This window comes from Chelonoidis abingdonii, chromosome 13 (genome assembly GCF_003597395.2).
Source record: "Chelonoidis abingdonii isolate Lonesome George chromosome 13, CheloAbing_2.0, whole genome shotgun sequence".
Lineage (NCBI taxonomy): Eukaryota > Metazoa > Chordata > Testudines > Testudinidae > Chelonoidis > Chelonoidis abingdonii.
The window spans coordinates 22,102,063-22,124,563 of NC_133781.1; the positions used below are offsets into that span (position 1 = coordinate 22,102,063).

Below are 22,501 nucleotides of genomic sequence, written 5' to 3' on the forward strand. Positions count from 1 at the left end.
AAGTATGCTGATTCACATCACAGGGATGTGGGACTAGGGGGCCTCAAAACTAATGAAGACATTTCTGAAAGTAAGAGTTGCTTGTTGCTGCCATGTCCTGCTGCTGCTATGAATCAAGTGTTTTTCCTCAGATGTATTTCAAATACATGTGAAAGGAAGCAAAACATAGGCCCTGATGAGAGAGTTTGTGAATGTACACAGTATCAAACAGAACACTGGCCCCAACACAATACACTATTGCAGATGTGTACATCTGGTGTTGCACAAATGAACTCCCATAACAAACCATATAAAGATGAGCTTTTTTGTGTACATCTCCTGAATGTCATTTTGGAATGGCTCACAATCAGTGAAAGTGATGTTATTCCTTTGTATGTTCTTTCCTAAAATAAAGAACCATTGTGGCCAGAACAAGAAATTCCTTGCAAGAGACAAATGTGTATCCAAATGAAAATGAGAGAGCTCTGATTTGAACCTTTTAAGGGAAAGTAGAGCTGATTTACAATTGTATACTTAAGGTACTTTGTACCAAAATCTGATGTGAGAGGTTGTGTTTTGAAATAATCTGTATCCTCCGTTATTAAGTGGGGGATCATTAATAATTTACAAGGAAGCAATCTCTGTTATCCATGCCCAAGAATGTCCATATAACCATGGACCTACGTAACAGCTCTTGCTGGTACAAATTGCTTGTTCTGTAGGTTCAGAAGGGAAAGGCATGCTTATCCTTTCTGAACTTTGTAAAGATGTTCAAGGAGCCCCTTCAAATCTGCAACATGTTACTTAGGTTGGGAGAAGTAAGAACTCAGAGTGAATAATGTATTGTTATCCTATTAGAATAAGAAACGGGTGGTCCTCTTCCCCCCCCGCAGCCGGGCAATTTAAAATGTCAGGCAGAAGTACAATGCATTTCTGAATTCAACTCTACGTTTCTTACCACTTCAAAGGCAAAACTAGAATATCTCTAAATTGAATAGCAGCATCTTCAGTATGTATTTCAAAGCAATTGCACAACACTGCAACTTCTTCACTGCAGTTTTATACCCCCTCCAAAAAAAGCCCGTTGATAAATAACCCAGTAAAGACTTAATTGTTTATCAAATAAGTTATGCAAGTTTTAATACCAGCTTGAATTTTAGATTGCAGATCTACAAGTGCTGCGGATCCAAGCATCCACCGTCCTTTGCTCTACCCTCAGCTAGATTTACTAGCTATAGCAAATGCTCAACAGCCCTCGTAAGTAATATGTTACCAAGAAACTGTAGCGTAATGTTTCAGAGATATTTTGCTCTTTATATTGCTGCTCTGCCACAAACTTTTGGAAGGATCTGTGAATGTTTGGAACTACTTATGATTTGCACACTCGTTCAATAGAGCAGGAATGCCTATCTTTTGCTCTAGATGCATCCTGTCACACTTTAAAAATAGGGTGCTTTTGTAATACCCTTTGACCAATAATTAACACATTTAATAACCCAGCAGCCAAAAGTATATTCAAGATTTCCTACCCGTCCTCCCAACCCTCACTGTCCGGGAGAAACACATGAGCCTTGCAGAATGTCAATAAACTAAGCCCTGATCTACACTACAAGTTTAGGTCGAATTTAGCAGTGTTACATCAGTTTAAACCTGCACCCGTCCACACGACGAAGCCATTTTTTTCGACTTTAAGGGCTCTTAAAATCGATTTCTATACTCCTCCCCCGACAAAGGGATTAATGCTGAAATCGACCTTGCTGGGTCGAATGTGGGGTAGGGTGATCGTAATTCGATGGTATTGGCTTCTGGGAGCTATCCCAGAGTGCTCCATTGTGACCACTCTGGACATCGCTCTCAGCTCAGATGCACTGGCCAGGTAGACAGGGAAAGGCCCATGAACTTTTGAATTTCATTTCCTGTTTAGCCAGCGTGGCAATCTGCAGGTGAGCGTAGATCTCATCAGCAGAGGTGACCACAATGGAGTCCTAGATTTGCAAAAGAGCTCCAGCATGGACCGAATGGGAGGTATGGGATCTGATTACTGTATGGGGAGAGGAATCCGTGCTATCAGAACTCCGTTCCAAAAGACAAAATGCGCAAACATTTGAAAAAATCTCCAAGGGCATGAAGGACAGAGGCTATAACAGAGACCCACAGCAGTGCCGAGGGAGGGTCGACTTATGACATGCCTTACAGGGAATTAAAATCAACAAAGGGGGTGGGTTTGCATCAAGGAGAAACACACACAACTGTCACACACAATGGCCCCCTCCAGGATTGAACTCAAAACCCTGGGTTTAGCAGGCCAATGCTCAAAACAATGAGCTACCTCTCCCCCTACTATTCCAGGCAGGACTAAATCTCCATTAAACTTTTCAAGGTGCCCCGACAGACCTCGCCAAAGTGATTGTCGGCCGTTGATTTCACAGAGGGAGGACGGGAGGAGGGAGCAAATGAACACAAAACAAATTTGGTCTCTTTCTTGTTTTGATCCGCTCCATCTCTCTTATACATCTTAGGCTGGCAGCAGATAGTGCAGTATGACTCCTAGCCATCGTCGTCTCCTGGCTGCTTGCCAGAAGATGGTGCAGTACGACTGCAGGCAGGACTGAATCTCCAGGAGATGAAACTTAAAAAGAGAATGACCTGAAGTCAGTCCCATTTATGTCCAGGCGCCCCTGACAGACCTCACCGAGGTCGGCTAAAAGAGCACCCAGGAGACAACGATGGCTACCAATCGTAATGCACCATTTGCTGCCAAAAGGCAATGAGCTGCTGCTGTGTAGCCATGCAGCACCACGTCAGCCAGCACCCAAGAGATGTACGGTGACGGTGAGCTGAGTGAGCTCCATGCTTGCCATTGTATGGCGTCTGCACGAGTAACCCAGGAAAAAGGCTCGAAGCGATTGTCTGCCAATGCTTTCATGGGGGGGCAGATGACGTACCCAGAACCACCCATGACAATGTTTTTGACCCATCAGGCATTGGGATCTCAACCCAGAATTCCAGTAGGCGGCAGAGACTGCAGGAACTGTGAGATAGCTACCACAGTGCAACGCTCCAGAAGTTAACGCTAGCCTCAGTACTGTGGACAAACTCCGCTGACTTAATGGTCTTACATGGGGACACACAGAATTGACTATATAAAATCGATCTCTAAAAAGTCAACTTCTATAAATTCGACTTAATTTCGTAGTGTAGACCTACCCTAGAAAGCTTAGGACCTAGGAGAGCAAGTTCCAAACCTTGCAGAGACCATCCTGGCAGCTGTCCCCTATCGGTGACCCTAGTGACCTCAGCTCTGGCACAAGGTGACAGTCAGCCAGTAGAAAAAAAAATCTAATTATATGAGTTCATGTTCTTCTATTCGTTTCTCAGTGACATTCTATGTGTTAATCGTTACCTAGGTTTGCAACTGAAGCACAAAGCACAAGCCAAAGCGTCCCTGATGTTCATCTCTATAACAATGTGAGTAACAAGGATGCTCAGAATCACATTCTTCTGTTGTTAAAACAGAGGTCTCCTCTCTTTTGTTCTGCTAGCTGTCCAGATGGAAGTAAAAGATCCATCCCACAACACTTTTCCAAAGCAATAGGGAACAACCTCAATGTGCAGGTCTCAATCCCATTCTTGATACAACATGTTCTGTTCTGAAAGGTTGTGTGTGAGAAGCTCACTGTGACCAGCTAGGTCGCTGCAGTTTGCCTAGGCCATTACTGTATGAGTAGTATTGAGATAATGGAGGTATACTGCACATTGAGATTGCTGTATCAGAGAGCCACTATTCAGTGTGTTTACCCAGCTATAAGTTTCCTGTTGCAGACCATCTAGGCACTGTAAGTTTTTAAAAAAACAAAATAAAAACAAAAAACAACTTTTAAGAAAAGAACCAACCAGCTAAACACAATGTAGGATAAACGGTGTATGGGCAAAATATCCCACCACAAAGGGATGCATTCTCTGCTTAATATGAGGAATGTATATGGTGGAGGGAAAGAAGATTGGATATAAAAACAAAGGGATTGGGGACCCAAAGAAGCCAAATGAAATAAATGACTTTTGTATCAAACTCTGAACAGTTGCTCATCTGTTCTTCAGCAGACCCTTTGGATGTCCAAGAAAGACTTGCTATATTATCTATATTCTAGCAGCACCTACAGATCAGGCTATGTCGTGCTAGATTGAATCTAGTGACTGAGGTGAGATCAACCCTGACCAACCATAGTGGCAAAGCAGGGTTATAAGGAGAGAGGCAGTTCGGAAGTTACTTATGTGATTCTTGCCAAGATTACGAAGGGCTTTCTATGATCACATAAGAACTTGCATTGTATTCTTTGCAAGCAGTACAGATCTTGGGAGGCTGGCATCACCCACTCCTTCACCCCATCAAAGAGCAAGTTAATAGCCATGTACAGATCTCAGACTCTGGCTCAATGTACCAGAATAGAATGTATACAAGTAAATTATACAGATTTACACTACAGTAATAGAAATATTGGCTCTAACAGCTTCACATGGAGAACAACAATAGATTGTTTTGTGCTGCCTGACCTGATCTGTAGACTGTTTTTGCCACCTTACAAAATAAACAGTATAAAAAGGTTGTCTACCAGCATACAAATTTAAACAATTTTTTGTTTGCACTGCCTGCTTACATACTAACTTTATTATGATTGATTTCCTTAGCTTGCCACGGTTTTAAACCCAGTGCATTTGCAGACCGTAAACCTCCAACCTGTTAATGCCTCATCACTGAATGAGACAAAATCAGGCGCATCACCAGCAGGTAATAAAGTCATTTTACACTTCAGACCTAACCTTCACATTATGCATCTGTTTTCCCAGTGTCCCACAAGGACTTTGCATAGTGGATCTGAAGGATCACAGCAAAAAATTAGCAGCAAAAACTAACGTGGTCCAGGGCTCTGTGTGATGACTTTGAGAAGTATGCATATGCTTAATATTTAGAGCGTGAAAATGTATTGGGGATAATCAGTTGTTGTCTTATGTCTATTCAAGATGCAAAAGAAAGCAAACACTAATCAAGCATGTTATTTGCTTACTTTAATATATGTATTAATTTGTTTTTTTCCCCCACTTCCTTTCAGACATATCAAAGAGCAGTTCACAGACACCTCATTATTATGAGGTAATGGAATTTGATCCTTTAGCACCAAGCTACAGCGCAGAGTGAGTAATTTTGAAAATTACTAATATGCAGTTTGTCACTGCTTTTTAGTAGTGCATGATGGAATGATTTATTGGACTATCAATTAGCTTCCTTTAATGCGTGTGATCAATGTGGGTTAATCGCAGACCTTCTGGGCAGGAGGGCAGCATGAGCTGCTCCAGAGAACCTGTCTGGTCAGGCACAGTAACAGAAGCCGCCACTAGAGGGTGGGAAGAGAAGAGGCTCTCTTTAGAGTTTAGAGAAAGTAATGTGGTTTTCATCTCAGCGTTTTTAAAGTAAAAACAGGATGGCTAGGGGCTTGCTGGAGTGCCCCTCTCTCCCCTGCTTGCAGAGCTGGCCCAAGCCACTCTCCCTATGCCTCCTAGGGCTGCCCCACCTCCATCCTGTGCCACCCGCAGCCGAGGCTGGCCTCACCCCCCATCTCCACACTGCTTACGGTGGGGTGTCTCCGTCTCAGCCCCATGTTGCCTGCAGCTGGGACTGATCCCCCTCCCCTGTGCTGTCCGAGGCTGAGATTAACCCCCACCCTGAGCCATGGCCGGCTCTAGCCATTTCGCTGCCCCAAGCACAGCTCCGGTGGACCTCCTGCAGGCGACTGTGGCTCAATCCCCCCCATCCTGTCCTGTGCTGCCCACAGCTGGGGCTAATCTCCACCCCCACCCCGCTGCCCACAGCTGGGGCTGATCTTTCTCCCCCCTGAGCTCCATGCCTCCCCTGGCTGAAGCTGATCTCTCCCCCCACCCCAGTTCTGTGCCTCCCCTGCTGAGGGATTCTCCACCCCTCCCCCACTGCTCTGCATCTCCCCGGCTGAGGCTGATCTCTCTCCCACCCCCTGAGCTGCGCACCTCCCCTGGCTGAGGCTGACACCCTCTCCCTCCCCGCCCTTCCCCTCTCCAGCTCTGTGCCACCAAGGGGTCAGCTCTGAAGGCAGCACTGCCTGCCAGCAGCAAATTTCCCTACTTTCCTGCTGGTGGGCAGGGGCAATGCTGAGCCACCTCTCTCTGCTCTGCCTTACAGCTGGGACAAATGCCCAGTTTTGGTGAAAAAGTAGGGCCGGCCGGGACAGAGCTGAAAAAGGGGATTGTCCTGACCAAAACGGGACAGATCGGCACCCTAGCCAGCCCAGGCCCTATTGTTCCCAGCTGGCTCCTCGCTCCTGGGACCAACCTCCCTATGTCATGTCCCATTGCCCCTAGCTGGCTGCTCCCTCCAGGGATACCCCACAGAGAACATGGATCTTACAAGTTCAGCCTCCCTGCACCAACCTCTCCACCCCTGCAGTATGATGAGTCCCTGAGGTAAAATCCACCCTTCCTTGCAAACAAGGGCTCACTCAGCGGAAGGGAGCCCACCTAGCTCCATAAAAGTAGGTGAGCCTGGTGAGCCCAGTATCAGAAACCCCCTTTCCAGAAGCAGCAGCAAGACACCTTCCTCACCCTCCTCCTGCACAGGTTATTGCTTGGTCCTCCCCATTGTCACCCTCTGTCATCCCAGGCCCTGCTCCTGCACAAGTCATTGTTTATTTCCCCCCTCCCCTGTCCTCCCCCAACACTGAATGCTTGATTGGCTGAACAAGAAGTAGGACTGAGTGGACTCGTAGGCCCTAAAGTTTTACATCATTTCATTGTTAAGTGCAGTTATTCTTTTTTACATAATTCTGCATTTATAAGTTCAATTTTCATGACAGAGATTGTGATACAGTACTTCAGTGGGGTGAACTGAAGTTTTTTATACAGTGCAAATGTTTAATAAAAAATAAACGTAAAGTGAGCACTGCACACTTTGTATTCTGTGTTGTAATTGAAATCAAAATTTTTGAAAATGTAGAAAACATCCAAAAATATTTAAATAAATAATATTCTATTATTAAGAGCGCAATTAACAGCGATTAATTTTTTAATCTCTTGACAGCCCTACTTTTACTGTGTGTATTTCTTTTGTGAGTTAAAAATGTATGAAATTAATCAAATTCACGCAGGTGTCAGGTGAAAGTGATTAACATTAATAGGAGTAGCTAAATTCTTTGCAGTTCTTTGAACATTCCTGGCTTAGCTACTTAAGCAATAACCTGTGGAGGGGGGGTTATTAATAGGTAACTGGAAAAATAGCAAACCACCTATGTGCTGAAAAATAATCTAGTTAACTCTTGTTCAATGATATGAAAAGCTGAACATACCAGGACTGATCTTGGTGAGGACAGGCTGCTATAGCCTCACAATATATATTAGCTCAGAGCTTTCTTCTTTTGTAGTTTTAATTTATTAAAATCAGTATGTATTTGTTTAACTTTTTTGTTCTTCAACCATTTTACTTCTGGAGACCTGAACCAAAATCCTATTTCATTCAAAACTGAAAACAAGTTTAGTGGTGTCTCCTAGTGTCCCAGTTGGAGATCTACAGTATCTTCACAAATTCACCACAATTAGCAATGTGCTCAATTTTGAATGCTGGCTGTCCTGCCACTTCAACTGCTGAATAGTAGGCATTTTAAACACTTAAGAGAAATATTCACAATTGAGCAGGATTTCACTGGCAAATTTTTGCTGAATAAAATGAAATGAGCTTGACCTAGTATTTACCCTACCCTTCTTCTTCCAGAGTAATTTATGAAGAAATTGATGATGATTATATCTCCAAATCAGAAGTTAAAAAGCACCCCGATTGCTAAGAGTGGAAGGTGAACTCTCTTAATGAATACAAAAGTTATTCTCTGATGCCAACTGCTTTCTATAACTGCTATAGACTGCTTTCTATAACTGACAAGTGAATACAAGGAAAGTCTTGTTTGTTATTTTGAACATAGCAACAAATAAGCATTGGGGTCTTATGCGTTACCCACTTCCATGTGTTATGTTTGGATCTGCTTTCAATTCTGATCATTGACGCTTTATATAAGCGAAGTAAGGTCCCAAGTCTGCACGCACTTATTTTTCAAGGGGACTATTATTGTATGTATTTTTTGCAGGACTGGGGCCTGGAACAGTTTTGTGTGTTTGCAGAATTGGGACCTGAAACAAAATTGTCTACAGAATAATGCACTCTGACGCTAACTGAAGCAGAACACAAGCAGTCTTAAATTACAGAGGAAATCTTTGCTTCAAGATTAACTAACATACTGAACTGCTTTGTTTTTTATGTAGCAAACAATATTAAACTACTATTCATCTACAGGAACTGAATCACTCAATCTGTTTTTTAGCATTAGTGCTCTTAGTTGGACAAATCATGTGACACCATCCCAAAAACCTAGAAGTTCTGTATTTAGGATCCTCTTGTTTTAGATCTATCGACTGTTGTGTGAATATACTCACTATGGAACCTTTTTGTCTTTATATTTTGAATACAGATGTTACTTCCTTCTAAAACCTGATTGAAGTGTCTATTGTAAAACAAAGAAGAAAAAAACACACCTACATTTTACAGAAGCTTTCGTTCGATGTACAAATTAATGGGTTTTGCCTTAATAAGGACCCGCTCTGAGTTGGAGCCTGAGTTCTTTCTTCCGGGCTTGTCAGAATAGGAAGGGTTTTTTTTTTTTGTTTGTTTTTTTAAACCTCTCTGCTTACTTGTATCACACCACATACTCACTTTTAATTTTAATGTGCCTCTTTAAGAACTGGATATGAACCAATCAAAACTTCCCTGAGTATTGTTTTTATTTTTCAGTTTTTAATCCTATAAGGAAAAAAAATACACCTCTACTCTGATATAACGCGACCCGATATAACACGAATTTGGATATAACACGGTAAAGCAGCACTCCGGGGGGTAAGGGGGGGCAGGGTTACACACTCTGGCGGATCAAAGCAAGTTCGATATAACGTGGTTTCACCTATAACACAGTATGATTTTTTGCCTCCCGAGGACAGTGTTATATCGAGGTAGAGGTGTGTATCTATAGTGAAGGAAAGAGCGGTAAGGAAAAGTTACTTGGTTATCAAATTATTTTAAATAAATACCTTGAGCATTAGAAAGTGCTACTTTTATTAGCAGGGTTAAAGTGCCTTCCATATTTATGTTGAATGTAAAATTTGCACTTACATGAAAGATGTAATAGTGCTCTGAATTGAAAGCTGTGATATAAAACTTAAATAGGTTTTTGCAGTTAGCAAGTCAGATTAAGATTTTTTTGAATCTGTATGTTTGAAGTTAAATTTTATTATTTTAACTTCAAAAATGTAAGCAATATTAAATTATTAAGTTCTCCAACTGTTATACTGTCTTTTATAATACAAAACCAGAGGAAAACCGATTTGTGGAAAACTACCACCATACCACTTGGACTTCTTACCAGTTGTCATTCATAAAGGGTGAAATACCCACCATGTAACACTACCTCACAAATACTTACACCACTGGGAATACTTGTGTGTGAGTATAAGGTGTCACAGGTATGTGGGTGGGGATGAGCCTCTACAATGGCCAACATGCCAAATTGCTCTAGAGACAAACTTGAAAGCTTCTCTCTCACCAACAGAAGTTGGTCCAATAAAAGATATAACCTCATCCACGTCGTCTCGAATATCCTGGGACTGACATGGCTACAACATGCATGCAAGTTGCTCTAGTGCAGACAAAGGCCTTACAGTCAAATCACAGACCCATTAAGAAACATCTTGTCTTTAGCCCGATGTGGTCTACAGCTTCAGAATCAGGAATGGTTTACACTTATTTGTCAGTAATCTGGCCAGAACACAGAATTTCTCTCCCCTGAACATTTTTTCCTGAATTGGGCCAGAAAATCAAAATTTTTCACTAAGCGAAGTCTCAAAATTCCATTTTAGAAGAAATGAAATGGAAAATTCCCAGCCAACTCTGTGGTGCTTGGACTTTTGTTGTTGCAGCATAGCTATGCCAGTAAAAGCCCTAATGTAGATAGTTATATAAGTGCTTTATGGGGAAGACAACTTACTTCATTAACTGGAATAAGCTATACTCATAACTGCATTGATAGTAGGGGTGGAGAGGCTCTGTGGCTTAACTATGCTGGCACAGATAAAATGGCAAATCTTAAGTGTAGACAAGGCTTAAGAGAGGGATGCATGGCAGAGTGTTCTGGGATAGGGCCCCTATATCTCTGGTATTTGCATGGTATGTAATAGTCTGGGTTCTTTCTTTTTAAGTATCACTGGCCCAGAGAACTGGGTGAAGTCGGTGGAGGACTTGATGGCAATTTTATTATTGGTATTTATTCACTGTTTGTTTGTGCTGCTAGGGCAATATGATTGGAAGGAAAAAAGTGTTTCTTTGGAGTGTCTATCTAAAGCACCCAGCGCTCCAAAGGAAGCTCGTGTTTGTTATAGTCTATATTTTGAAGAAATAAGTCAATAGCTAAATTTCCATACACTTCTGTGAGGCCAAGATTTGGCCTTCAGTCTGGAATTTACAATCCTGCACAGGGCAGGGCTTTGCTCAGGCTCTCCACATTGAGAAAAAATCATTTTATGCAGCAGAACAATGTAACACTCAGCATAAAACTGTAATATTTTTAATCAGTCTAGTTCAGATTTCACAGTATTATTACAAAAGATACACTGGATGCCAGTAAATACACAGTACAGTAATGTTTTGTTTTGAAAGAGACTTCCATGTACTTTAAAAACAACCAATAATTTGCATATACGCAAGAGATGCATCAAAAATAGAGACGGGTAACAAGAGCCCCTCTGCATAGCACTGTTCTTAAATCATATACAAACATAATTTGCAGAGACCTAAATGAGAGCAATTCGATATTTTGTCGTGATTTCTAATGTGCCCCTCCTTGTGATGTCTGTACTATGAAATACTACTTTTGGTATGACTTATCACAGTTCATGCACTAACACAAGGGTAGGAGGGATGGTCTGGGGGAAGAGGATACTAAACTAGGATTTGAGTCCTGAGTTCAATGTGTGAGAGAGCTTGGGCATAACACTGCTTCCACCCTTTGCCTCGGTTCCCCCATACATAAAACGGGGATAACTGCCTGTGTCACAAGGCTCTTGTGAGAATAAAATCCATTAATGATTAAGATGGCATGGAAAGCCATATTAATACCTAGATAGAAGGGCAGGTAGGGAAGAACCATTCTGATCTAGTATTTCCTGACAGCTTTTGAGATAAGCTACATCAGTCTCTTTGAGAGTCTTCTGTAAACACTTTTGCTACTTTCTTTGCGACTTAGATAGAAACCAGCAATGCAAAACATTAAGCTCTGCTTCAAAACTGCCATGTTACAATAAAAAAAAACAAACCCATTAAGAGCTTCTGTACTATCTTTCATTCAATGATATCTAAGTACTTCACAAATCAGCCTAATTCTCCTATAAGATATTCATGGAGAAATTATTTTCTTCTACCACCAAAATGCAGTCACATCTGAGGTGAACAGCAGCTCTTTAACAGTACACAACACTGTACTGCTGTTTACCAAAACTGAACACCAATACCTAGTGGAACTGTAAGAGAAATGCTTGTCTAACAAATAGCTATTTAAAAAAAAAAAGCAACCATAAAGTAGTCAGGACCTCTGTTGTGCATAACATCTAAAACACACACACACTACCTCTAGCAGCAGTGACCATTGGTCTATGTCAGACTATTAATTCAGTACAATAAAAGGGAGAGTCCTAATGAATCATCAATGTCTTCTCCTGTACCACGTAAGTATTCTTTAGTGACCCAGACTGATTTTGTTTCCTCTCATGAGGTCTAACAAGATTAGGTAGAATATTTGCTGGTAAAGGGTATTCCTTTTCACCTAAAACACAGGATCAATGAAAGTTGTCTTTCTTCTGAAGTACCATAAGCTCTTAATCATTTTCAGGCATTAACAGTTCATATATCCGGTTTCCATCAACAGAGAAGATTATTAACTCCATACCCTCAGAGATTTAGTGGACAAATCTGTTCCTATCAACTGAATGTAAAGCTAAATCTGATAATTGTTTTGAAGATTTCCATTTGCACTTAGCTACAAAGATTTCCCATTTCCTGTGTGTTCAGACACATCATTGGTCCTTGTATGGAAAGTAGAATAAAATTCACACCTTAAGAGCATCTCTGTCATGGTTTAATAATTTAAAATACAAATTCATATTGTACAGTAGTTCCATGTGGTGTTTCATATCCTCCTTGTGTCTTTGGAAGAATGTGTTTTGCTGCCAGGTACCAGAGAAACTATTCATTATTGATAACCTGGGAGTGGCAATTTGTGTCCTCCTTTTGCTTCAAAAAAAGTGTAAGAAAGAGTGATCAGATCAACACTGGCCATTCTTGGGTCTTCAGCAAATTCAGGATCTATGAAGAAAAATACAGGCATGTCCACTTCCTCTTGGGGATTAAGCCGCTGTTCTTCAAAACAAAAGCACTGTAAATGGTGGAAAGTGGGAACAGTTACAAAACAAATATGTACAGACTGCATGTCAAGAACAGCCTTTAAGTGTACTGTTTTTTTCTAGCGCTCCTACTTTGATAAATTTAAATGTCTAATACCCAGCGGCAGCTCCCGGCACCAGTGCTCCAAGAGCGTGCCTGGGGCGGCAAGCTGCAGGGGGGGTGCCCTGTGGTGCAGCAGTCAGGCTGCCTTTGGCAGCTTGCCTGTGGGATGTCCGCTGGTACCGTGGATTTGGCAGCGAGTAGGCCGAAGCCGCGGGACCGGCGGACCTCCCACAGGCATGCCGCCAAAGGCAGCCTGACTGCCATGCTTGGGACAGCAAAAAAGCTAGAGTCGCCCCTGCTAATGGAACAAGATCTGTGATTGTGACGGGATAGCAGGTTCTCTCTTCAATTGTTAAAACAGAGATATGGTCTATGACACAAACTTCTCCCCTATTCATGATTCACAGATCATCTCCCCTCTCTGGTGAATGAATATCAAGTGGCAATTACAGCAACTGCTTAAATTGAAAAGTTATATTAAGAAAGTATTTAATAGTTTAAGTGAACAATCAATATCTTATGACTATTCAACCCACAAGTAAGTGCCTACAAGATCGTTAGTGGTCCATCTCCTACACTCTGGGAGCCACTCTACTGGGACTTTTAGAACCCGCCTTCTATGATTTAGTTTAGGCTAAATAGATGAATTGATGCATGCCTATTTGGAAAAGGATAATGTCCGAAATACTGAATTTTGCCAGTCTAGAGTTACACACTTCACCTACTTGTATTTTATTGAAATATTGTCCTGCTTCAAATGGAACCACATTATACGTAGAGATTCCAATTACAGGTTTGTCTGTAGAATTCTTTGCTTTGTAAAATGCCAGTGCAGTCTCTCCTGGTACAACCTGTTTAAAAAAACAAAAACTATTATTGTATTTAATTTATGTTCATTACACCACTCTCACAAAGTTCTGTAGGACTTAAGTTGCTACATTTATTCCAGTGATAATTTTTTTAGCTGCCTTAAAGGTAGATTCACGGCAAGTTATCTATTTCCTATATTTCCAACATTAGTGAATCTGGAAAAGTGATTGTAAATTAAAAACAGTATTGAGAACTAGCTTTAATATCCACACACAAAATGAATCATCATATGGATGCATTTTGGATCTTATCCTACAAGATATTGGACTTCAAGCGTATATCTACACAGCCCATGTGGTAGACTGTGTTTGAAGTTGTCGCTTTGGATGGAACTTGGACTCTGAAGCCTTTTTCTTTTTTCTTGGGGTGTGGGAGGGGGCTAGACTGAAACGTCAAAGTGCCATCTATACAGCATGCTAGGAGGCTTGCTGGGAGCTATATAGACATACTTCCATTGACTTCAGTAGCTTAGCATCTTTTTGGAGCCTTATGACACCATATAGAATTGGGTCTTTGTAGATGTCAGATTACAGGTCTGTCGCATCTTACGTGCATTTAACAGGTGCGAATTCAGTTTCATGTGGTTGGCAAAAACAAAACAAAAAAAACAATTTAAATACTGTTCCTGTAGTGCAGGCAATTCTGCCTGCCATTCAGCTTGCTGTAATTTTGACTATACGCGGTTTTCGCTTTACACACTGATCGCGGAACGTAACCCCAGCGTAAGATGAGACAGACCTGTAATACGCTTTGGTATATAAAGTACAATAACCCCGCTGAAAAAAATATCAAAACAGTAATTTCAATAATGAATTCAAACAAACTGATCAAGGAACAAAACTGACCTCAGAAGAGCCTGTGTTGGTAACCAGTTTTAAACAGTAGCAATGTTATTAAAGGTGTAAAAAAAAAAAAAAAAAAAAAAAAAATCTATACAAAAATAAGTGCCCTACTTGACCTAAGCCCCAGTGCTGTAATTTACAATGTTGAGGTGGACTGTTTTGCCCTGCCAGCGTGAGCCCTGCAGACTTTAATGCCCATGTGCATTGTAAATTGGAAGACTGGGGCCCCAATTTGCGTTTTTGCCCTTGCCTGCAGCCCGTGCAACTTTTATTAACCTTTTCTAAAACGTTCTCTAAGAAACTAATCTACAAACCAGTGTGTATAGCAGCAACCAAGACAAATATTTGGTAAGTAAAAATATTTGTCATTGTTTTTGCCCCTTAAATTGAAATAAAAAACCTACAATTATTTTTAAAATTATGCAAAATCCCTTTGACAGTATCCTTTAAATCTGTGGCATTAACATTTATGAATTCAAATCAAAGTAGCTTCAATACTATTTGAATGAGTGCTGAAATAAGACTCCCATACTGTAAATACTTGAGTAGTCCATGAATAGGTCTATCTATAGCCTTGATCCCAAAAAGGCTCTCATCCATGTTTAAATCTTTTCAAGATCAGAGCTAATGTATGTATTAGAAGCTAACATAGAACAAGTTTTAAACAGTTAAGAGTTGAAGCCTCAATTTTTCAGTTCTGTAAGTTTTTTTGTAGCTTTCATAATCATTCTATAATATCTAAATGAATTTTTGTGTAAGTTTCTTACATATATTTCTGTTTGCTGAGGTCTAAAATTCCAGTGTAGACTTGCATGCACATCAGCATTGAAAGTGACCTTAATGATGCGATCTTTAACAGGTTCCATAGTCTCAATCTGGTCTGAATCATGGCCTGCTACTGCTGACCCACCTAGTCCAGTAGCCTTTAGAAAAAGAAAAGCTGTAGTTAGCAGTATTAAAATTGAAAACTTGATGGTGTTTGAGGTACCAGAACGTAAACAATTTCAACCTCTCTAGAAAGAGGGTTAAAGGTAACACTACCGCCTTAAGAGCTAGTCAATTTCAGGAAGCACTGAAAGTAGTGTCAGGTAGTACTCTCTGCTAGAAGTCCTCTGACCAAATCTATTTCTTTTTCATTGATTTTTTTTTTTTTTTTTCCCCTTTAGGAAAGGTTCCACCCAAACACCAGACTGTAGTGAGGAAAAGTGAAAATTACCATACACACAGTAAACAAACTGGGGCAAAAGAGAACAAGTAATTTTGTTACACTGCCCTTTTGAAACAACAAATAAAAAAAAATAACCAGGCAAGTGCATAGCAGGGTCTTAGCCACTGACTAGGCTCCTACCTGCTATGGTAATACAATCAATAAACAACAGCAAGTGGATGGCACTGATTTAAAATATATAGAGCAGAAGGCTCCAGCAAGGAGAGGGAAGTGAGAACCCTGTGCGCAGGTAGAGCCTGATATTTAGGGTACATCTTTGCTTATGGCATGAGGAAGGGTATGTACACGGTACGCCCACCCATCGTCGGCGTACCTATCCATGTAGACAGAGTCAAGATTTAGGTGGGAGAGTGCCCTGCCCACCTGAACCCTAGGCTATACACCCTACACCGATCTCTACATGCCCAAGAAATGCCCACCACATCCGCACTGGTATCCTTAGCAGTGTAGCGTCCTGCTGCTCGAGCTTTTCCTGCCGCCAGACCCAGCAGGGACAAAAGTGGGCGCCGGCTGCCTGACCCTGCAGTGCACAGGGACACGGGCAGCGTGTGTACTCGACCCCGCCTTCAGCCAAGACTGCAGCCTGAGAACAAAGGGGGAGAAAAAAGGAAGGGGGCAGCATCCCTAACCCTCCCAGAGCTCTGGGCTTCGCTTAGGGGCACCGGGGGGCTGGGCCGGCCGGTGGGAGAGTCCCTGGCGGGGGCGGGCCGGCAGGGGAGTCCTTGGGGGAGGAAGGGGGGTCTTTGCCCCGGCCCTGACCTGGCAGTAGAGGCGGTAGAGCGGCACGGCCGCGTAGGACATGCCCACCATGCCCACGGCCGCGGCGGCGACGTAGGTCAGGACGGTCCTGTTCCTGCGTCTCCACTCCTGCTCCTGGCCCCGCGCGAAGGGGTTGGGGCGCGCCGCCCCTCGCGCCGGCTGGAGGCCAGGCCAGGCCTGGCGGCGGGGGGTCTCGGTTCGAGGGCTCCGGCCGCAGGCCGAGCCCCCTCGGGCCAGGGGCTCCCCAGCGGCTCGGCCCGACACTGGCAGGCGGGCGGCCCGACCGCAAGCCGCAACGGGCAGGCGAAGCCCCGGCCCTCCAGCCCCGCCGCACACGCACACTCCCCCTCACGTGAATGACCGGTCGTCGTGGCAGGCGTACTTTACACACTTGATTCGCTTATCTCGCGAGACACGGAGTCTTAGCTGGCTGGCGGCCAGGAACCCGAGAGGCAGTTTCTGGACCGGGCGCACAGTCTAAGCGGGTGCCGCAGGGTAAGTTCGCGTCTCGTTGCTCGCCCTTCCCCCCTGGGCATGGAGCTTGCGGCGATCCCGTGGTGCGCGTTGATCAGCGCGGTTTTCTGGTCGCTTATCAGGGCTTGTGCGACCCTGCTACCCGCCTCCTGGGAGGAGAAGGGCCACGGTGGCCTCACTCACGAGCCCTTCCAGGGGGGGGATGAAGCGCCCAATGGGGCATGGCGTGGGGGCCTTATGGTGGAGGCGATGAGCTCTCATGGGGCTTGGCGGGGGGGTGAGAGCATCTCTCTGGGCTTGCGGGGCGGTAATGCTTGCCTTGGCGCTGCGATCAGGGGGGGGGAGAGTACCTCCTGGGGCTTGGCGGGGGGGAGAGCACCCTCACTGGGGGCTGGCGGGGGCAGAGCATCCCTCATGGGGGCTTGGCGGGGCTTGGCGGGGGGAGGCTCTCACTGGGGCTGGCGGGGGGGGGGAGCATCACTCACTAGGGGCTTGCGGGGGATGGGGGGGGGAGCATCCTCACTGGGGCCTTTGCGGTTGTGGGGAGAGCATCCTCACTGGGGCTTTGGCACGGGGGCATGCTAGGGGTTGCGGGGGAGAGCATCCTCACTGGTGGCTGGCGGGGAGGAGCCTCATGGGCTTGGCCGGGTTGGCGGAGAGCATCTCACTGGGGTTGGGGGGGGAGCCTCAGGGTTGCGGAGGTGGGGGAGAGACCCCGTCACATGGGGGCTGCGGGGGGAGCATTCCCACTGGCTTCGCTTGGGGGAGAGATCCATCACTGGGGCTTGCGGGAGGCCAGGTGGTTGGGGAGAGCATCACTCAGCTGGAAGGGCTTGGCGGAGGGGGGAGAGATCTCACTGGTGGCTTGCGCGGGGGCATGGGAGGAGCCGCTCCAATGGGGGACAGAGCGTGGGAGAGCATCCTCGCTGGTGGTGCTTGGGGCAATGGGAGCGCTCCACTGGGCATGGCGTGGGGGAGAGCATCCTCTCTGGGGGCTTGGCGGGGGGGAGAGCATCCTCTCTGGGGGCTTGGCAGGGGGGGAGAGTATCCTCACTGGGGGCTTGGCAGGGGCATGGCGTGGGGGAGAGCATCCTCACTAGGGGCTTGGGGGCATGGGGAGCTCTCCCACTGGGGGCATGGCGTGGGGGAGAGCATCCTCACTGGGGGCTTGGCGGGGGCATGGGGAGCGCTTCCATTGGGGCCATGGGGTGTATCCTCGTTGGGGACATGGCAGGGGTATGTGGAGCACTGCCTTTGGGTACATGGTAGGGCACGGGGGGCTCTCCCAATGGGGGCAGAAGCAGTGGGGGCACTGCCAATGGCGACAGCTCAGAGTTGGCAAGAGCACTTCTAATGGGGACATGGCAGAGGGAATGGGAGTGCTCTGAATGGGGGTGGCCTAGGGGCTGCAGGAGCACTCTGAATGGGAACATTGCAGTGGGCGTGCTCTCTCAGTGGGGCTGCCCCAGGGAAGGAGGGCAGGCTGCTTCTCCCAAAGGTCTGATCTTGCAGGAGTGTCACCCGACAAAACCCTTCTGCCCACAGGGTTGTACCCAGCAAAAATGGTTTTTCTCTGCAGGGTCATCCAGTGAAGCACTGTGAGCGTTCCCCAGGCTTCCAGGGTGTCCCAGCACAGGGACGGCTTATAGCCATTTCTCTAATGTGAAGGGACCTTTTGCTGCAGAGACATTTCTTGGGGGCTACATACAATTGTACTCCTGTGGCCTGCAGCGCTTCTGGGGCTGTGCAGAACCTCAACATAGCCTCATGTCAGACTGTTTGCATTGGACCAAGCAAGCAGCCTGCCATGGATTGCCATGCTATGGTTTTAGGGAGTCTTGATGCAGCACAGTCAACGTTATAACATGGCACAATGGTGCCTGGTTGCAATGTTTCACTGTAGTGCCTTGGTTTTTTTGGCCAAGTCCATCCTATTGCATCACAAAACTTTCATGCAGCACACTGGTGTTTCAGGCAGCGCCCTTCTGTGAAATTGTGTATAACAGTGAGTTGATGAAGTTCAGAGTCCTCATAATGGCATCTTCATACAGAGTGATGGATGTAACGATGCAATTCCATTTATTTGAGCAAATGGCGTGGCCTGGGACCCAAGCCAAATTTTTGAACAGCCCATCCCTATGCTGTGTCCTGTCCTGATGACTTTTTGCAGTGCGATCAAATTTGGGTCAGTGGGTCATATTTTGCTGCATTGTCACCCCATTGTGTATTGATTTCACTATATTTTGATAGAAAACATTGACAGGTTATATAACATGCCAATGTGATGTTAACAGTATTGATTTCACGACAATCAAGTTCATACAAATTCACAAAGGTAGCTAATCCTAACTATACTGGCCCCACACACTATAGGTGACAATAGCATTATCTAGAGAAGATGAATAAATAGTGACACCTTGAGCAAAAATTCCTGGGGAAGCTTAGTCTCTCTTTAAAAAAATATTTAATATAAATATTTTTATTTACTTTTTTACAAACATATACTAATGGACAGAACAAATTGGACTGTGTCTTTAAGAAGAAACTATACTTTACACATCCAACAATTGATGGAAAATTTGAAAGTGGTGCAAAGTGTTCGCCGTTATTTAGGATGTGGGGGGTGGGAATTGGAAGTATCAAACTGTAACACTGGAGGAAGCTATGCTACAATCATTATATTAGTTGATGGGTTTGAAAGAATGCCAATACTTTTCACTTCTTTGTAAAACTTCATCGAAAGAACTCAAGAGTTTTGCAAATTTTATTAGGCTAACTTCAGGACACCTCTTGTGAATGTAGGTACTTATCTCTACTGATTGGTAAATGATGCATGGAGAAGTCAAGTTATTACTCAAGCATTTGTTTTCTGAGAATTGGTTTTTGTTTTACATTTTCAAAAGGCTTCAGAGTTGCAGAACAAGCTCTACCTGATTTTGGTTTTGTAATTACTTGGATTTTTCTAATTTGTGAGTTCCTTTTTTACATCGCTTTAAGTCAAAACCCACACAACTGACACCTTAAGCTTTGGATCCTATAGTTGGGCTGCATTTTCAGAATGTGTGGCACATCTTGTTTTCAGGTGCTGCTCTACAGGGTGACAAGCAACTGCACCAAATGTTGCAGCTAATGAATTTGCTGCCTTCTAAAATGAGGTATACCAACCCATCCTTGTAACACACTGGTTGCACGAGTCGTTGAATGACTCTAGTTACAAACAAGGACACTTGTTTCTTCAGCCAAAAGGGGTGAAAACAATATTTATAATTCTCCTCCTTAACAAAAGGGAAGAGAGAGTAAAAGCAAGGGAGGATGAAATAAGTTATGTTCACTTAAAACCAACATGTTTGAATAGACATTAAATGAACTGGTAGGATATTTCCATACCAGTAATGTTCCAGCAGTTTATCAGATGACTATAACCTAAATACATTCAGGAATGTTTCTCATGGACTTACAGTTTTGGTGAGGCTATTATAGGAGTGACCCTTTAGCATAGTTTCATTAATAATATTTAATTGCACCTTATATCCCATACCTGTATATCTGACTTAAAGGCTATAAAGCAAGACTGTGCTTTATAGCAAGTCCCAGATTTTGAAAAGCTATGGTATCAGGTCCTTTACTGTATATGAAACAAGATGGGAAAACTCTATAATCAATATTGGAAGAAAATCAGAGTTCATATTCTCTTCTTTAGGGTCATATTGGGGTTCCTCTTACAGTGTAATCATGACTACTGCATTGGGTTTCACAGGTTTAAATCACAAAGGGTCTAAATCTGTGTAAATTTACAGTGTAAATCTGGAGGAGCTCCATTTATGCCAATGGAGTTACTCTGGATTTATAGTGATACAACAAAGAACTGAGCTGAGGATGTTAGGCATTTGGTACTTTGCTCCTCAGCAATCAATTCATGAACCAGTTATACCCAGAAGTGATCTCTTCCCACTCATCTTCAGGCAAACAGTCTTAAAAGAATTGGTATGAGAATTTAAAAATAAACATGTCTGCAAGTTTCTAAAAGTGATTTCTCCTTTTTTACAGCAATCTTTAATCTTGGTTGTGGGTCTGTCATTTATCTTTCAGAATCTTCTATTCCGACCATTTAACAGTTCATCTAAGAAGATGGCCTCTACAGAGTCCCTAAATTTACATAATAGGTAAGGGTTTCTTTTATTTTATTTTAACAAGAATGTAGTAAATGCTGGGTTACTGGATCAAGTTCTTATTGTTAGCATTGGTGGCGATGGTGTGTTGTTTCAGTAAGTTCTTAAAGGTAAACACAGTTCAAAGCAGGTTCTTACAAATGTAAATATTTTAATTTTGTTAATTTCTTGTTCACAATGGCCCTAGAGATTGAAGGCCTCTGTCTTTCCATTGAAAAAACTTCCCCAAATCACCACACAGTCCTGGAGAATAATTCAGTCACCAAGTCCATTCATTCATCTATCTCCCTACTGAGACTGCCTTAAGGTTGCAAAATAGTACCAACTGTGGTGGTTTTTTCTTTTAATGTAGATGTGTTCACTTGGTAGTAGATGGAGACCACCAAACTCCAAATAAAAACAGCTTTTAAATCTTTCAGTCATTTAACCTACACTGGTTGCAAACCGATGCCCTTGAGATGAAAAGCTGCATATTACAACTAATATTCCCTTGAAAACTTGCTTGTTGTAGAATGTCATATTATAAGTTTACTGAAGATGTGTATTTAATGAGCTTCTCTTAGGAATGAGCTGGCTACAACAAGGACATGCAAAATATGGAGTTTATATGTTATGGCACACTACTTCTCTGCGTAATAATGTTTGCATTTGTCATGTATTTTTCATGCAAAAATCTGTGTTCTAGAAACATTAGTTAATTAGCTTCCTAACGACTCCGTGTCAGAAGTAAGTGTTATATTAATTTTACAAGTGGTTGTAGTTAAGAGCCTTAAATCAACTGTTGCTTGACCTTTGTTATTTAAATCAACTTCTTATCAAACCAATGGAACCTTTCCATGATTAGCTCAAAATAAATGGCATTCAAGAATCCCAACTCCCAGATCCTTCTCAAACCACTAGATAACCATGCCAAGCATGTCAGCAAAAATAATAATTTAAAACATACACAAACAGTTTGTGCCGAATTGTATCATGACTGTTGTGCTCATGCACAACTTACTGGGTTCTGCTCTCAGTACTGGCAAACTAACTTATATTCACAAATTTGTAATGATACTGGCAAAAGATGAGCAAATTAATAGCCATCTTAATTTCAGTTGCAGTGGAAACTGAAAGAAGAAAACAGTATATTTGCCAGATGGAAAAGTACAAAATCAATAAAGAAATAAATTGTCTTCATGTTTCTTAAAAACAAGTGAAAATTAAAAACAAATGTCCTATGCAGCACTTGGCTGTATCCTTTTAAAGGGCCAAAGAAACTTAGCTGCGTTTTCACTGATACCAGATCATGGTTCTTCAGAAAGCTTGATTATTTTTTTTTTGATCAGTGGGTGTGTACATGAAAAACATGCACACAATTGCATTCCTCATTTGAGTGCTGTGCAAGGATGATGGTCGTGCATGACTGGTCATTTGTAAATGTAATTTACCCAGTTTCTCTATGCAAACACAGGCACATGCAGATTAGGCACAATCTTTATGTGTGAAGCTGCACAATTTTCCAATATATTTAGATAATATGATGATATATCAGTAATGCACATGTTCAGGTGCTAATTGAGATTTA

The 22,501-nt window shown here is 43.2% G+C and overlaps 3 protein-coding genes across 7 annotated transcripts in view; 2 read left to right on the forward strand and 1 right to left on the reverse strand.

Annotated features, from left to right (window-relative positions):
• The window catches only part of TOM1L1 (target of myb1 like 1 membrane trafficking protein), a 39,506-nt gene extending 30,127 nt beyond the window's left edge, over positions 1 to 9,379 (forward strand). For 2 of the 3 annotated variants that reach the window (XM_032805594.2, XM_032805596.2), the window contains exons 11-15: positions 1,140 to 1,236; positions 3,387 to 3,447; positions 4,666 to 4,765; positions 5,088 to 5,169; positions 7,769 to 9,379. In XM_032805594.2, coding sequence (XP_032661485.1) covers positions 1,140 to 1,236; positions 3,387 to 3,447; positions 4,666 to 4,765; positions 5,088 to 5,169; positions 7,769 to 7,838 — 410 coding nt within the window. In that variant the 3' untranslated portion in view covers positions 7,839 to 9,379. The remainder of the gene's footprint in view (positions 1 to 1,139; positions 1,237 to 3,386; positions 3,448 to 4,665; positions 4,766 to 5,087; positions 5,170 to 7,768) is intronic. The other variant, XM_032805595.2, reaches the window with a different exon arrangement.
• A 2,827-nt stretch (positions 9,380 to 12,206) lies between these two features.
• Positions 12,207 to 16,653, reverse strand: COX11 (cytochrome c oxidase copper chaperone COX11). The gene is made up of 4 exons (XM_032805651.2): positions 16,292 to 16,653; positions 15,072 to 15,227; positions 13,318 to 13,443; positions 12,207 to 12,521 (listed from the first exon to the last, which is right to left on the reverse strand). Exons 1-4 carry the CDS (start codon positions 16,340 to 16,342, stop codon positions 12,339 to 12,341), a joined length of 516 nt encoding a protein of 171 aa, XP_032661542.1. The 5' UTR covers positions 16,343 to 16,653; the 3' UTR covers positions 12,207 to 12,338.
• Positions 16,654 to 16,676: 23 nt separating this feature from the next.
• Positions 16,677 to 22,501, forward strand: part of STXBP4 (syntaxin binding protein 4) — a 144,155-nt gene continuing 138,330 nt past the window's right edge. The window contains exons 1-2 of one of the 3 annotated variants that reach the window (XM_075071836.1): positions 16,677 to 16,786; positions 20,855 to 20,928. In XM_075071836.1, the coding sequence (XP_074927937.1) occupies positions 20,894 to 20,928 (35 nt within the window). In that variant the 5' untranslated portion in view covers positions 16,677 to 16,786; positions 20,855 to 20,893. Of the gene's footprint in view, positions 16,787 to 19,827; positions 19,921 to 20,853; positions 20,929 to 22,501 lie in introns of those variants that run through there. The other 2 variants (XM_032805690.2, XM_075071838.1) reach the window with 2 other exon arrangements.